The sequence below is a fragment of the Sceloporus occidentalis genome, unplaced genomic scaffold, assembly GCF_023333645.1.
Source record: "Sceloporus occidentalis isolate IW3139 unplaced genomic scaffold, rSceOcc1.0.p SCAF_1, whole genome shotgun sequence".
NCBI classification, from domain to species: domain Eukaryota; kingdom Metazoa; phylum Chordata; class Lepidosauria; order Squamata; family Phrynosomatidae; genus Sceloporus; species Sceloporus occidentalis.
This window is the reverse complement of record NW_028316981.1, coordinates 317,271,808-317,285,566: the sequence shown is the minus strand read 5'-3', so window position 1 is coordinate 317,285,566 and position 13,759 is coordinate 317,271,808. Positions and strand designations below refer to the sequence as shown.

At 45.5% G+C, this 13,759-nt stretch overlaps 1 protein-coding gene across 1 annotated transcript in view; it reads right to left on the bottom strand.

Annotated features, from left to right (window-relative positions):
• Positions 1-8,601: 8,601 nt before the first annotated feature.
• PHF24 (PHD finger protein 24) overlaps positions 8,602-13,759 on the bottom strand; it is a 64,353-nt gene continuing 59,195 nt past the window's right edge. The window contains exon 8 of the mRNA XM_089513673.1: positions 8,602-11,223. Within this exon, the coding sequence (XP_089369799.1) occupies positions 11,124-11,223 (100 nt within the window). The 3' untranslated portion in view covers positions 8,602-11,123. The remainder of the gene's footprint in view (positions 11,224-13,759) is intronic.

Sequence of the window (13,759 nt, the reverse complement as noted above, 5' to 3'; positions counted from 1 at the left end):
GGCTGGGGAAGGGGAAAGTGCCATTTCCTGGCGCAAAATATGAAGAGGAGGAGGAGGCGGAGGCGGGGAGGTGAGTGGCCAATTCAGGTCTGGCTTGATTTATTTATTTTAAATTTATTTATTAATTATTTTTATTTATTTATGGTATTTATATCCCACCCTTCAGCCAAAAAGGCAATCAGAGTGGCTAATAGTCTCAATCCATATTTATATTATTAAAAATATACAACCCAGCCTTGGTTTTTATTTTATTTTATTTTATTTTATTTTTGTTATTAAATATATACAACCCAGCCTTCTGGTGGTGATATTGATATTGATGGTGATATTGATATCACTCAGCTTCTGAGGCATGCGCTCGCTCTTTCTGAAGCCGAAATGGTGTGACTTTCCAAAATGCATTTGGGTGCTTTTAATGCTAACAAGCCTGGCTTGCTTGGACAGTGATAGTGATGATGATGAGGATGGTGATATTGATATCCATCAGCTTCTGAGGCATGCGTGCACTGTTTCTGAAGCCGAGACAGTGTCACCTTCCAAGGTGTGTTTTTGGTGTATTTTTTGTGCTTTCCCTTGACCAAGTACACACTTCTGAGAAGTACACTTGGCACAAGAAACCTGAAATGGCAAATCCACTTCTTGTGAAACCACCTTGACATGTTCAATATGCATAGCCATGTTAAACCATGCTAAGTGTTAAACCCAAGGGGTTTGGTTATGGAATAAGCCTCTGAAATATGCAAGAGGCCATGTTAAGTAAAGCCATGTTCAATGCTCAAATGTGCTGTTGTGTGTGTTTTGGAATGGAGGGGGGTGGTTTGGCCAGAAAAGGAAGTACATTTCTGCCATCTGTCTAGGAATAATGCCAAAATGTCCTCCATTTTGATCATGCGTAAGAAAGATGCATTTATATTAACGTGTTTTAAAAAGCATCAATTTTTTTGCGTGTCCTCCATTTAAAAAAATGTATCCTACATTTGAAAATCTTGTCCTACATTTGTCCTACATTTGTCCTGGTTTGGAGGTCCTGACTTATGGCAACCCTAGGTGTCACCCACCCCAAAGTGTCACCTCGTATGGTCCGTATCCTCTGCATTCCCATTGTGATGCCCCTGCCTGGATCAGTAGTCAGCTCCAGAACTGAACAGCGGCCTAACAGTTTTCTGAATGAAGGAGAGAATAACATCTGCCTCTCCACTCCCTGGATTTTTATGAATAAAGTCTTGCTTTACAGATACTCTGTGATTGTGAAAACAGCACAACTAGATTGAGTTAGATGTATTGCTGTAGGCTTTAACCTTGTCTGACTTTCCTCTCCCCAGCCATGGTTCTGAGCAACTATATGTCACTGCTGGCTGCATGGTTCGATGGATGAATACAAAGATGGGCCCAAGAGATGGAGCTCTCTCTGCCAAGAAGAAGCCTGGGACTTAATACCAGGAAGATGGGATGCATCTATGCCATGCAATTATGGCACCTGGATGTCACTTGAACTGTTGTGGCTCCAACTTAGGGAATTCTGGAATTTGTGAGGTGCTTAAAATTCTCCATTGAATGGCTCTTCTAGTGTTATAGTTCAGTGTGCTCTCCCATACAGAATTCTAAGTATATCTCCGTACTAGATTTCAGAATTCCATAGGGTGGGACCACAGGTGTTAAAGTGCTTGTTGTTGCTGCTGCTGCTGCTGCTGCTGTTGTTATTTGAAGATGTTTTTGATTTACACCTTAAAGTGAACCTGTCACAGGGTTTTCTTGGCCTGATTTGTTCAGAGGGAGTTTACCTTTGCCTTCCACTGAGGTTGAGAGAATGTGACTTGTCCAGGGTCATCAAAGTGGGTTTCCGTGGCCGAATGGGGATTCAAGCCCTGGTCTTCAGAGTTGTAGTTCAATGCTCATTCTACTGGGTCTCTACAGTTCAAATGCTTTCACACTGTTATAATTGTGCAGCATGGATACATCCATGAGATATAGAAAGTCAACACCTAAGAAGCAGGAGAGAAAAAAACAGGCCAAGGGCCAGATGTGTGATGGTCTCTTTCTTCAGTGAAAATGGATCCGGATGGTAGAGGCATAGAACTGGTAGAGATCCAAAGGGCCAACTCTTCCAACTCCATTTTGCCATGCAAGGAGACACCATCAAAGCATTTCCAACAATGTTCCCTTGCTTCTGTTTAGAAATCTCCAAAGTAGGAGACTCCACCACCCTTCGAGGGAAAGTCTTCCACTGTTGAACAGCTCTTACTATCAGGATGTTCCTACTAATATTGAGATGGAATCTCTTTTCCTGTAGCTTGCATCCATTGTTCCATGTCTTATTCTCTGCAGCACCAGAAAAACAAGCTTGCTCCATCCTCAATAGGACACCCCTTCAAATAAAATGGGCTATCAAATAAACAGGGCCTTCCCTTCTCCAGCTAAACAGACCCAGCTCCCTAAGCATCTCTTCATATGGCTTGGTGGTTTCTAGACCCTTCACCATTTCGGTCATCTTTCTCTGGACACCCTCCAGCTTGTCAATATCCCTCTTGAACTGTGGTGCCCAGAACTGGACACAGTATTCCAGGAGATCAAAGCAGAACAGAGTGGTGCTATGACTTCCCTTGATCTAGACTCTACAGTCCTGCTGATGCAGCCTAGGATTGCATTGGCTTTTCTGGCTACTACATGATGCTCTTAGCTGTCTCTTCTTGGTGCTAGCAGGGAGACATTTCAATTCAGTGATTGAGGAAAATTTCCTTTTTTGGACAACAGCTTGTTTGGCTGGAGAGGCATTATGGGATTGTCAGTCAAAAATAAAATAAAATTGAGGACTTTCCCAAGCTGTGCAGTGATTCTGCTTCCTGGCTTTCAGTCCACCTGCATTTTGGAGTGGACATCATAGTGAATGAAATATGTCTGGACAAAAGGTGTTCTACCTACCTTTCCAAACATGTTGCATTTCATGAGCTGCTGTGATAGAGGTGGGTGGGTTTGGGTAACGTGCAAAACAGTTCTTTTTATTTCTTTACCATCTCTCCATCTTGTGCAGTTGAAGAGGTGGGAAGCCCTTCTCAGAAGACTTTTCCAGCCCTGCCGGCAAAGCTGTCTGGCATTGGTTTGGAAGACTGAGATTTCTTCTGACAGCAGGCCAGTTTGATGCATGCAAGGGCTGCCAGCATCCTGAATGTGTGAATGAGTCACTGCGTCTCCCTCACCACCTCCTCCATGAAAGAGAGATCTTCTCTGGCACCTGTCAGCACCTCAGAGGCAGCAACACCCTCCCTGCGGGGGACGAGGGCAGTTCACGCATTTGGCTGTGAGTCATGGAGGGAGAGTGGCCTGGTGCCAAGTGGAGGCAATCGGGCGGGGGGGATGGATGTGATGCTTTGGTGTGGGCTCATAAGGAGGGCTCATGGAGAAGGTACCAGCTACTGGGCCGCTTGTGATAAGCTCTATGGGAAAAGCACAGTCTGCCCCGGCGGGCTTCTAGAATCCTAGAGTTGGAAGAGACCCCAAGAGTCATCCATTTCAACCTCCTTCAGCCATGCAGGAACTCACAACCAAAGCACACACCCCACACACCCCAACAGATGTCCGTTTTCTGTTTAAAAACTTCCAAAGACTCCACCACGTTCCAAGGCAGAGTCTTTCACTGTTGAATAACTCTGTCAGGAAGTTCCTCCTAATGTTAAGGTGGAATCACTTTTACTGGAGCTTGCATTCATTATTCCATGTCCTGTTTTCTGGAGCAGCAGAAAACAAGTTTGCTCCATCCTCAGTGTGACACCCCTTCAAAACTTAAACAGGGCCGTTATACCACCTCTTAACTTCCTCTTCTTCAGGCCAAACCTCCCCAACTCCCTAAGCTGCTCCTCATAGGGCATTATGGTTTCACCATTTTGGTCACCTTCCTCTGGACACACTCCAGCTTGTCCACATACATTTTGAACTGTGGTTTGGAACAGTTCTTTTTTTAGGCTATCCATCTATCAGTATAGGATGGCTACCAGGGCCTAAGAATACTCACCCCAGAACTTCAAGGGAGAAGCACATCAGCTGCAGAGATCAAAAACGTTAGCTTACTATAAATCCCAGAAACTCCATTAGCATAAGGGAGCCATCAAGAGATAAGCATACTCCACCATGGAATTAAAAATAAAGTGACCTTTTTGGATGGCACCTCACAGAACTCACTATTACTATTGATCAGGCTGAATGAAACTACGTGTGAAAGGGATCTTGGAGTCCAAGTTCAACATGAGTGAACAGTGCGATGCGGCAGCTAAAAAGGCCAATGCAATTTTAGGCTGCATCAATAAACGTATAGTGTCTAGATCAAGAGAAGTAATAGTGTCACTGTATTCTGCTTTGGTCAGGCCCCACCTGGAATATTGTGTCCAGTTCTGGGCACCACAATTTAAAAAGGATGTTGAGAAACTTGAGCATGTCCAGAGGAGGGTGACTAAAATGGTGAAAGGTCTGGAAACCTTGCCCTATGAGGAACGACTTAGGGAGCTGGGGATGTTTAGCCTGGAGAAGAGAAGATTAAGAGGTGATATGATAGCCCTGTTTAAATATCTGAAAGGTTGTCATATTCAAGAGGGAGCAAGCTTGTTTTCTGCTGCTCCAGAGACTAGGACCCGGAGCAATGGATGCAAGCTCCAGGAAAAGAGATTCCACCTCAACATTAGGAGGAACTTCCTGACAGTAAGGACTGTCCGACAGTGGAACAAACTCCCCTGGAGTGTAGTGGAGTCTCCTTCTTTGGAGGTCGTTAAGCAGAAGCTGGATGGCCATCTGTCGGAGATGCTTTGATTTGGATTTCCTGCATGGCAGGGGGTTGGACTGGGTGGCCCTTGTGGTCTCTTCCAACTCTATGATTCTATGATCAAGAGAGAAATGCACTTCATTGCAGAACTCATAAAAGTGACTTTTTTCTACTACAGTTCCCAGAACTCACCACCATCATTGGTCAAGCATTAACTGGAGAAATGCACTCAGCTGCAGAGCTGAGACAAGTCAGTTTACCCCAACTACAAATTCTACAAATTTCAGAAACCCCATTAGCATGGGACAGCCATCAGGGATAATCATACTCAGCCATGGAACTCAGAAAAAGTGACCTTTTTGGACAGCACCTCCCAAAAGTCACCATCAGTATTGGCTAGGCATCAAGGGAGAAATACACCCAGCTGCACAACTCAAAAATTTACTCTTTTGGTCTACAGACCCCATCATCATTATGGGAAGACATCAAAAAAAGAAGTATATTCTTCCACAGAGCTCAAAAATGTATTTTCTGACACTACAGATCTCAGAATCCCCATTGGCATGGGCAGATACTGAAGGAGACAAGCAAAGCAGAGCAAAGTTACTGTTTTGAACTACAGCTCCCAGAAACCCCCAGTCAAGGGAGAAGCATACTCAGCCTAAAGAGTCTGGCAAAGTTCATTTTTTCACCTGCAGCCCAGGTTAACTGGATGATTCTGGAAGTGGTATTTCGGAACAAGTAACTTTTCCAATGTTGATGGTCCACCATTGTGTGCTGAACTGCAGGAAGCCTTTACAGTTGCATTGCTTACCTATGAAAGTGGGGGGCCAGAGAAAAATCCCACCTCCTGATAGTCATCTTTTGTTCTTAATACCACTCCCAGGTGCTACATCATAGAGGGAAGTTTGCAAATGCATTGAGCCAAGCCTGGGACATACCAGGAGAGGAGACAGCTCAGTTTCTAGTGGTGTGGACCTCTTTATAGTTCCTTTTCACACACACCCAATGGCTAGCATAAGCCAAATGATGCCGTTCCCCCAAGTGAATTATTACAACCCCAAGGATGCAAAAATGGGATAAATTACTCAAGACTAGTAATGCCCAATTTACATTATTTATTCAGACCACAGAATTCAGGTTGCCTTGATACAGAATATATGCATCTCTGTAGAGTCCAATGGAAAAGGCCACCTAAAGATCATGGAAGGAGACCTTTAGAAACAGGTCCTGTGTATCTTACAAAGGCCAGGCCATACAATTCACTGGGGAAACCAGCCGGTCCTTTGCAGCTCCTATGAATCTTGTTACATTAGAACAGGATGACTACCTGTTTGTGATGCATTATTTGAGATGTAGTCAAGCCCAATCCTAAGGCCAGGAGGACACATCATTTATGAGAACTGAGCTGGAGGCTGCAGTCAAACCAACTTCTCCATATCTAGGGTTTTCTGTTGTCAGAGATCAAACTGGATTTGTTATGGATACTTACTTCACTTCCATCAAGCGAAAAGGAATCTCTATTGGAGTCTAAGAAAAAACGGAATTGGACAAGGACACCCTTGTCTCTCTCCTTCTTGAACTGTTGAAGCTGCAAGATTCTGGAGAGGTCAAAGGATTTTCTTCACACAGTTAAACCATGAAACTTCCTTCCATAAGATGCAGTGATGGCAGCTATCTTGGATGGCTTTATAAAAGGAATAGACAAATCCAGATAATAATGCTTATCAATGGTTATCTAGTCGTGATGGACTAGCAGGCCGCCACAAGAATCTGGAGCAATCCGGACATCAAAAACAATGGCTCTTATGGCAATTCTGCCTGGTTTTGAAGACTCCAAATCCATGGAACTCTGCAGGAAACCAGGAGGCTGCTCTGAGCATGGTCTCTTTTTATAATCTTATGTGGAGGGACACTGGGGACTCAGACCAACATGATGAAGGGAATCACCTCCATATCTGAACTTTGGGAGATGGAAAAAATTGGTTTAGCATGATAGGTCACCCATCCAGCAAAATGTCCAACATTTCAAAGATAAAAACTGTGTGGGCACATGTGGGCAAACAACATGAGAGAGCAGTCATAAGGGTGAGGACAAGCAAAAAAGAAAGCAAAAGTTAATAACTGGAAGAACACACAACGATCATGTTAACCAGAGAAGCCTTGGAATCTATGTACTGAGTTCAGGAAAGCCTGAAAAAAGAAAAAACCAAACGTTCCTACTGGAAAAGGTAGATCTCTGCTCTTCTTCTCCTCCTGTTTGTTGCTGTTGTGTGCCTTCAGGTTGTTTCTGACCTACGGAGACGCTATCATGGTTTTTAGGGGGCTGAGAGTGTGTGCTTTCCTCAAGATCACCCAGTGGGGTTCCATGGCTGAGTAGGGAATTGAAGCCTGGTCCATTGGCACCATGCTGGCTCTCTGTATGATGCTGCGTTAACTAAGTATAAATGACTTTTGCACTTGGAACTCAGTTTGCAGTTGGTGAAGGAAGCAAAGAACCAAGGGGGAAAGTGGGAGGAGGAGGAAGAAAGTGGGATCTTTTAAAAGCAGCTGGGCGAGTGGGCCAGCAGAGGATTAATTGAGATTATCTTTGTCAAACTGGGACAGGTGAAGTTTCCTGGGATTGTCTATGCATAGGGAAGGGGGGAATTGCACACCGGCCTCTTGGACTGTCTGTCCGGATGAGCCTTTTGGCTCTGCCAGGTTTGGTCAAAATGCCGGGAGCCTGGCCTTTGGACCTTCTGGGTCACGCTGTTTTATGCCAGCTCTAGCAACTGATCTCAGGCACCTTGGCTGGGTACTTTTCCACCCTGTGCCCATATCTGCATGCAGTTGCCCAGGCACAACCTGACTTTCTTCATGTACTAGGAGGGGGGCTGAGAGTGAGAGTGTATGTACAATATGGGAATAGAATTTCACAGGACAGAGTATGGCAGTTGGCAGAAGATGCTCTGTTCTGCAACAAAGGAAAGGTTGCACCATGGTGACAGACATGGAGGGTCATCATCACACCACTTGGAAGATATGCCCAGGATGACTCAACCGGCAAGATGCAAGAGGCTGATGCAAGAGGACTGTTGCAGACACAAATTTGGGTGTGACTTATGGTCAGTGTGGGTTGCTGTTAGTGGTTGGTTGGTTGGATAGTCGTCGTTGTGCCTGCTGGGCTTTCTGATAGCCTTTCTGTGTGACTGCTTCCAGTAAAGTCAGTTGTTAGGGCAGAGGAGCTCCTCTGATGTTTTTAACACAACCCATGATGGAGTAGTACTGAAGGAGGAGTTGAGTCGGCAGATCCAAGATGAAGGCTAGTCACGGGTCTGGAGAATAAGCCAACATCCAGACAGATCTCCAGGGCTCTTGGTCAGGTCAGTTGGTCTGGAAGGGTGAGGGATGGAGAGGGTGTCAGCTCAGACAGAGGCACAGGGGATTCTGTACTAGAGGAACAGGGACTAAAGCACCTAGAAGCAGCACCCCAAATTTGACATGAAGGAAGCAAAGTGCCAAGAGGTTTCCACTCTTTCTCTTGCTACTCTTGCTCCCAGTCTCAACATGGATGCTTGTGAATGGGATCAATGGTGTCACCAGGGCTGGTGTCACCAGGGCCAGTGTCACTGATGGTGGTGGTGGCAGCAGTGAATGATCCTATCCTCTTCTTTCCTTACGCCTTGCCTGGCCAGACCCGGAAGGACCTGGGCGGCTGGACTGACAGGCAGGAGAGCAAGAGGATTGCTTTGCCCTTCCTTCCTCAGAGGGAAGGGAAGATGGGGCAATGCTATGCAATAAAGGCATCCTTCCTGCTTTTGTTGAGGCACCCTTGCTGGAGCGGGGGTGTGTGTGTGTGTGTGTGTGTGTTAAGAGGGACAATGGGTTTTCACCTCCTTCTGGGCTTTCATCCTTTGCAGTCCACATTCCCTGAACCTCCCAAAGTGACACCTCTGAATGGGATCTTTATATAGGCCATTGCCACTAGGCATGTGATTTTTAAAATTTTTTAGAGGCCATTGCTTGAAAATCACATGGTGAAAGTGGTGGCAGGAGCAGAAGCAAAGAAGCTAAAGATGCCTTCTGTGTCCTGAAAGAGAATTTCTTTGGACGATATCACACAACTGAAATTGGAAGTATAATCCAGTGTCATCCTGAACGGAATCATGCGTATTCACATTATTGCACGAAAGGTTACCACACGCGATCTCTGGCAGTATGAACGCACTCCAAACGCAATCACACACCAATCCACAGTTAAGTAAATTTGGTGAACTAGTGAAGTCACAAACCCTGTTCCTAGGCAACTTCGCACGCAGTGCGCTGTTGTTTGGTGTGATGTGCATGTCTCCTTTGGTCCTGGTTCCACACCCCCAATACGGAAGGGGGGGGGGTCCCATGAAGCCACGTTGCAATTCCGCTTCAATTTTGCTTCCGCATGTCCTTCAGCATTGCTGAGGGGGGGCTGCTGCCTGCTAATGAAGAGGCATGGACCTGGAGCTATTGGATAACCATTATATTCACGTTTTAACATGACAAGAGTGAATATATGCTCGTTTTAATGTGAATAGAGCATGTTCCTTCAACCATTCTTCCCGCCCCCCCTCCAACCTCTTTTGTAAATTGTGGGGTTCTTTGGGTCTGCTCTTTCTCTCTCACCTAAATATGCTATGCTCCAGTCATCAACTCCTTTAATTCCCTAGTGTGGCAGGCAAGCAAACAGCAGGACAGAATGGGATAAGATAAGACAGTAAAGGACAGGACAGGAAAGGCTCTGTGCTTGATAAAACTGCTTTCCTAGTGATCACTTGTTGGCTGTAGCTGGAAGCAAACTAGGTGGACCTTCTTCACTTTGGTTTTTAGTTTGTAGGAATCCCACACATTCTGTACTCATGTCCTGTGGGTGGGCTGTTAGGAGCCTTTCTAGGGATGGAAATGATGCTTTCCTAACTCAAATGAGTCTGGGACGAATATGCCCTTCCTTAAACCATTGCTGACCACACTGCGTCCTGGTGGGTTGAAATTGATACGAGTGTCCCCAGCTTTTATAGGGTTCCCAGATCTCAGGGTCTGAAGTAGAGTCTCAAGGCCTGGCCTCTCCTCTCGAGTCCTCAGAGTGAGAAGGAGGAACCCCAGAGCAAGAGGATCATCTTTAAAAGTGTGTGTTTGTGTATGCACGCACACACATATTTTTCTCACCTGTTGGTATTTTTAAATTGAATGGCATAATTTGTGCAACTGCAGATTATGCTTAATGGGTCATGCTTCCTGGTACCATCAGTGGCTTAAAACATCATTTTTGTGACATCACCAGGTTTTCCCCCTAGGTTTCAGACTTTGGGCCTGAGTTAGTCCTGACCTGCCAACCTGTCATCTGCTGGTGCCATCTCCCTCTCTGCACCCTCTTCCCTGTATTCCTCAGATGAAGGAAAGGGTAGGAAACAGGGGATGAAATGCAAGTCTTGGGCATTGGTCTTGCTGGGTTCCAGGCTGAACAGTTCCAGGGAGGCTGCACCCATCCCAGTAGCTACAAAAATGGCTTCTCTTTGGGGATGGAAGCACTGGTGGCTGGGTTAAGCAACAGAGTGCGCCTCTCTGTTGAGGAATGGAAGGGAGGAACAAAGGGACTTCACGCTCTGTCTGGCTTCTCTGTGAGCTCATGGATTTGCAGAGACCAATCATAAAAAGCACACGCAAAAATTCAAAACCTTGCTGTGCACAAACTAGCTCTTTTTTCAGGCCATCAAAAATTAGGATACCAACCGGATACCTGGGTTTGGTCCCTTTCCCACCAATACAAACTGGAATGCAACTGCAGGGCATGAAAGCAGGCCAGTCAGAAACCAGAATAGGTCTGAGATGTGCGGCTGTACCAGTCCTGAGCAGTTAGAAACAAGCAATCGGCTGTGATGCATAAGCTCTGCGCATGAACATTTTGAGTTTTCTTCAGCTAAGCAGAAAGTGGGAAACAGTTGGAATATTTGGATCCTGTCCACTCTTGGCCAACAGATTGCATGGAGAAACGAAGAAGTTATTTTATCAGCTGGCCAACTGGAAATTACGGTACAACATCAACGCTTTACAGTTCTTGACTGAAAGGTATGATCCTCTGTCATCCAACTGATGTTTTGTTTATCTGGGTTGTGTGTGTCTATGTATGAGATGAGATTTGGAGATGCCAATGGCTACTGGCCCAAGAAGCCAACTGCTCTTCTCCCATAGCCACTCTTGGAGGTTCTCTGACATGGGATAGTTGGAGTTCCCTTGCCACTGTCCAATGATGAAGTGTTTCCTGGATAGATCAAGACGGCAAAGCAGGGCCAGTTGCCCCTTCTCTGTCGCTTGCCAAAGGGGCAGATCTCTTGGCCTTCCACTCTGTCACTGAGCAACTCTCTTATGCCAATGGCTTCAGGTGGACAGCTGAGCTGTTGGGTCGTGCGGCCAGGATGTAGATGGTGCTATCCCTCAGGAAAGTTGACCAGTTGATGGTTCGGCTGTGGAGAAGAGAGGAGAGAAGGAGAGAAGGAGATAGCAGGTTAGCAAGATGGAAGGCGCCAGGCCAACAGGGCCCCTTCTCTAACCTCCTCAGTTCATCCTAATGGAAGATTTTATCCAGCATATAGATGCATTGTGGTCTGCATTATGTTAAATTGTTGTCACCATTTTAATTAATGGAGAAATGTAAGGTATTGCACTTAGGGCAAAAATATGAAATGCATAGATATAGGATGGGGGACACCTGGCTTAAGGAGACCTATATGTGAAAGGGATCTAGAAGTCCAAGTAGACCACAAATTGAACATGAGTCAACAGTATGATGTGGCAGCTAAAAAGCCCAATGTGATTTTAGGCTGTATCAATGCAACTACAATGTCTAGATCAAGGGACGTAATAGTGCTGCTCTAGTCTGCTTTGGTCAGGCCTCACCTGGAATACTATGTTCAGTTTGTGCAGAATAAGTCCTCAACTACAGCATTTCCTGTGCAAAGCTCCCAGCATCTTCTACACAGAAATTAATTCAGCGGGCTCTTAGCATCCACTGGGGCTTTATTAGAGGACCCCTTATGGATAGCAAAATCTGTGGATGCTGAAGTCCCATTAAATACAATGGTGTAGCAAAAAGGCATCCTTTTTATAAAATGGCAAAATTAAGTTTTGCTTTTTGGAATTTACAAGCCATGGATGGTTGAATCTTTGGATACCAAACCCATGGATATGGAGGACTGACTGTATTTCTCAGCAGAAATATTAATCCCTCCATTGAAAATGCCATGTCATGTACACAAAATGCCATTTTCCATGCAAGAATACCATGTATGAATTTTGAGTGGAATGAGTCCCAAACTGTGCAGTTTTCGAAGACTTTCTTGCAAGAGGAGGCAAACTGCTAAAATGACTTGTTGCTGCTACCTGAAAAAGTGAGATTAGCAAAGAATGCCATCCTGGCTCTGAGACACTCTGCCTTCCTCCTCCTGCCCCTCTGTTTATTGGGGGCCATCTGATTACTTGGCAAGGGCCAGAGGAACCTGGCACGTGCCTGCCCTTCTTTGCTCTTCTGCCAATCTGGGAGAGAGCGAGAAAGAGTGAAGAAAAGAAAGAGCAGATGGTAGGAGGAAGAGCATGGAGCCCCAGTGCCCATTCCACTTGGATCCTTCTGTAGCCTTTGATCACAAGCTCCCTACAGTGCAAAGGGGGAGTGTGTTTATCGCTCCCACCATTGCTTGCTGGCTCGCTTGCCCACCAGCTGAACTGGTGCCCTCTCCTTGCCTGGGAAGCATCTTCTTGGCTTTGTCTTATTAACAGTGGTTGCTGTGGAAACGCAAGAGTCTCATTTCTGCTCTTAATGAGGCTGAGATGATTACAAGCACTGACACATCTCCCCAATGTTGGGAAAGTCACAGCGGCACGACAACAACTATGGAAACTGAGGCAGAGGTAGGGGACAATGGGCAAGGAGCTGCATGCCCACCACTGATGATGATGCCCAGAGCAGGGAACAGAATCTAGACTAGGTTCTCCTGCCCTCTGGCCCAAGTCGTATAGAGCTGGAAGAGACCTCAAGGTCCATCCAGTCCAACTGCATCCAGTCCAACTGCATCCATGCAGGAACACATAGTCAACACCCCTGAGAGATGGCCATCCAGCCTCTGTTTAAAAACCTTCAAAGAAGAAGACTCCACACACCCTCCAAGGCAGCGGCATCTTCCATTCTCGAACAGCTGTTACCATCAAGAAGTTCTTCCAAATGCTGAGCTGGAATCTCTTTTCCTGTAGCTTGAATTCATTGCTACAAATTCTATTCTCTGGAGCAGCAGAAAACAAGCTTGCTCCATTCTCAACAAGACAGCCCTTCAAATATTTAAACAGGACAATCATATCACCTCTTAATCTTCTCTTCTAAAGGGTAAATCCTATTGGGATTTTTTGTGGTTTTTTCGGGCAGTGTGGCCATGTTCTGGAAGAATTTATTCCTGACATTTCGCCTGCATCTGTGGCTGGCATCTCTACGAAGATGCCACAGATGCAGGCAAAATGTCAGGAATAAATTCTTCCAGAACATGGCCACAAAGCCCAAAAAACCCACAAAAAAACTATGGATGCAGGCCGTCAAAGCCTTTGACTTCTTATTGGGATTTCTCTTCTTCAGAACCATGGTGGTGCAGTGGTTAAATGGCAATTGTGCCGCCACAATGGTGTGAGTTTGATCCCAGAGGGCTCCAGGTTGACTCAGGTTCCATCCTTTTATAGGTCAGTAAAATAAGTACCCAGCTTGTTGGTGGCAATTGGCTTACAGATTGTGAACTGCTTAGAGAGTACTGAGTTTATTATAAGGACCTTATCACACAGGAAGCAAAGCATCCAAAACCTGTGGATAAACGAAGTTTATATCATGGGAATATCCCACAATAGTGGGATTGTTTTCAGACAATGTAGGGCTAATTGAGCATTAAACCATGCAGAAAGCAGGCAAAATCACACCGCTTTTTACTTTTGGGATGCATGTCGCGTTAATGCTCAATTAGCCCAACA